The sequence below is a fragment of the Egretta garzetta genome, unplaced genomic scaffold, assembly GCF_000687185.1.
Source record: "Egretta garzetta isolate BGI_Z169 unplaced genomic scaffold, ASM68718v1 scaffold207, whole genome shotgun sequence".
NCBI classification, from domain to species: domain Eukaryota; kingdom Metazoa; phylum Chordata; class Aves; order Pelecaniformes; family Ardeidae; genus Egretta; species Egretta garzetta.
Window position 1 is genome coordinate 433,480 of NW_009260185.1, and position 425 is coordinate 433,904.

Below are 425 nucleotides of genomic sequence, written 5' to 3' on the forward strand. Positions count from 1 at the left end.
ACGCTGCCCCTCCGGCTCCGGCATCCCGATATCCGGCTCTGCGCGAGGGGAACACGGAGGGGAAGAGCGATTCTCGGCCAGTTAGGTGTTAATTGTTTAACGCATCACTTTATAGGAACCAAAAAGGGTTCTGAAGCGGGCGTACCGATGCGGTCGAAGAGCTCGCCGCCGCTGCAGTACTCCAGGAAGAGGTATTGCGTGGCACCTTCCCGCCGGTGCCCGTAGAATTTGACGACGTTCTCGTGGTTGAGCATCTTGTTGATGCAGATTTCCTTCTTGATGTTCTCCGGGCAGTCGGCCGCTCGCTTCATGTCCACGATTTTCACGGCCACGGCTTCCTCGGTGCGGCGGTTGACGGCCAGCTGGACCCTGGGGCCGGCGGGGGGTCAGCGGGGGGCATGGAACGCTGCCACGGGAGACGGGCA

General features: G+C 61.4%; 1 protein-coding gene across 1 annotated transcript in view; it reads right to left on the bottom strand.

Moving 5' to 3' along the window:
• Positions 1-425, bottom strand: part of CHEK1 (checkpoint kinase 1) — a 6,153-nt gene that overhangs the window by 5,197 nt on the left and 531 nt on the right. Inside the window, exons 2-3 of the mRNA XM_009642147.1 lie at positions 146-369; positions 3-38 (exon numbers count right to left, since the gene is read on the bottom strand). Of these exons, the coding sequence (XP_009640442.1) occupies positions 3-38; positions 146-369 (260 nt within the window). The remainder of the gene's footprint in view (positions 1-2; positions 39-145; positions 370-425) is intronic.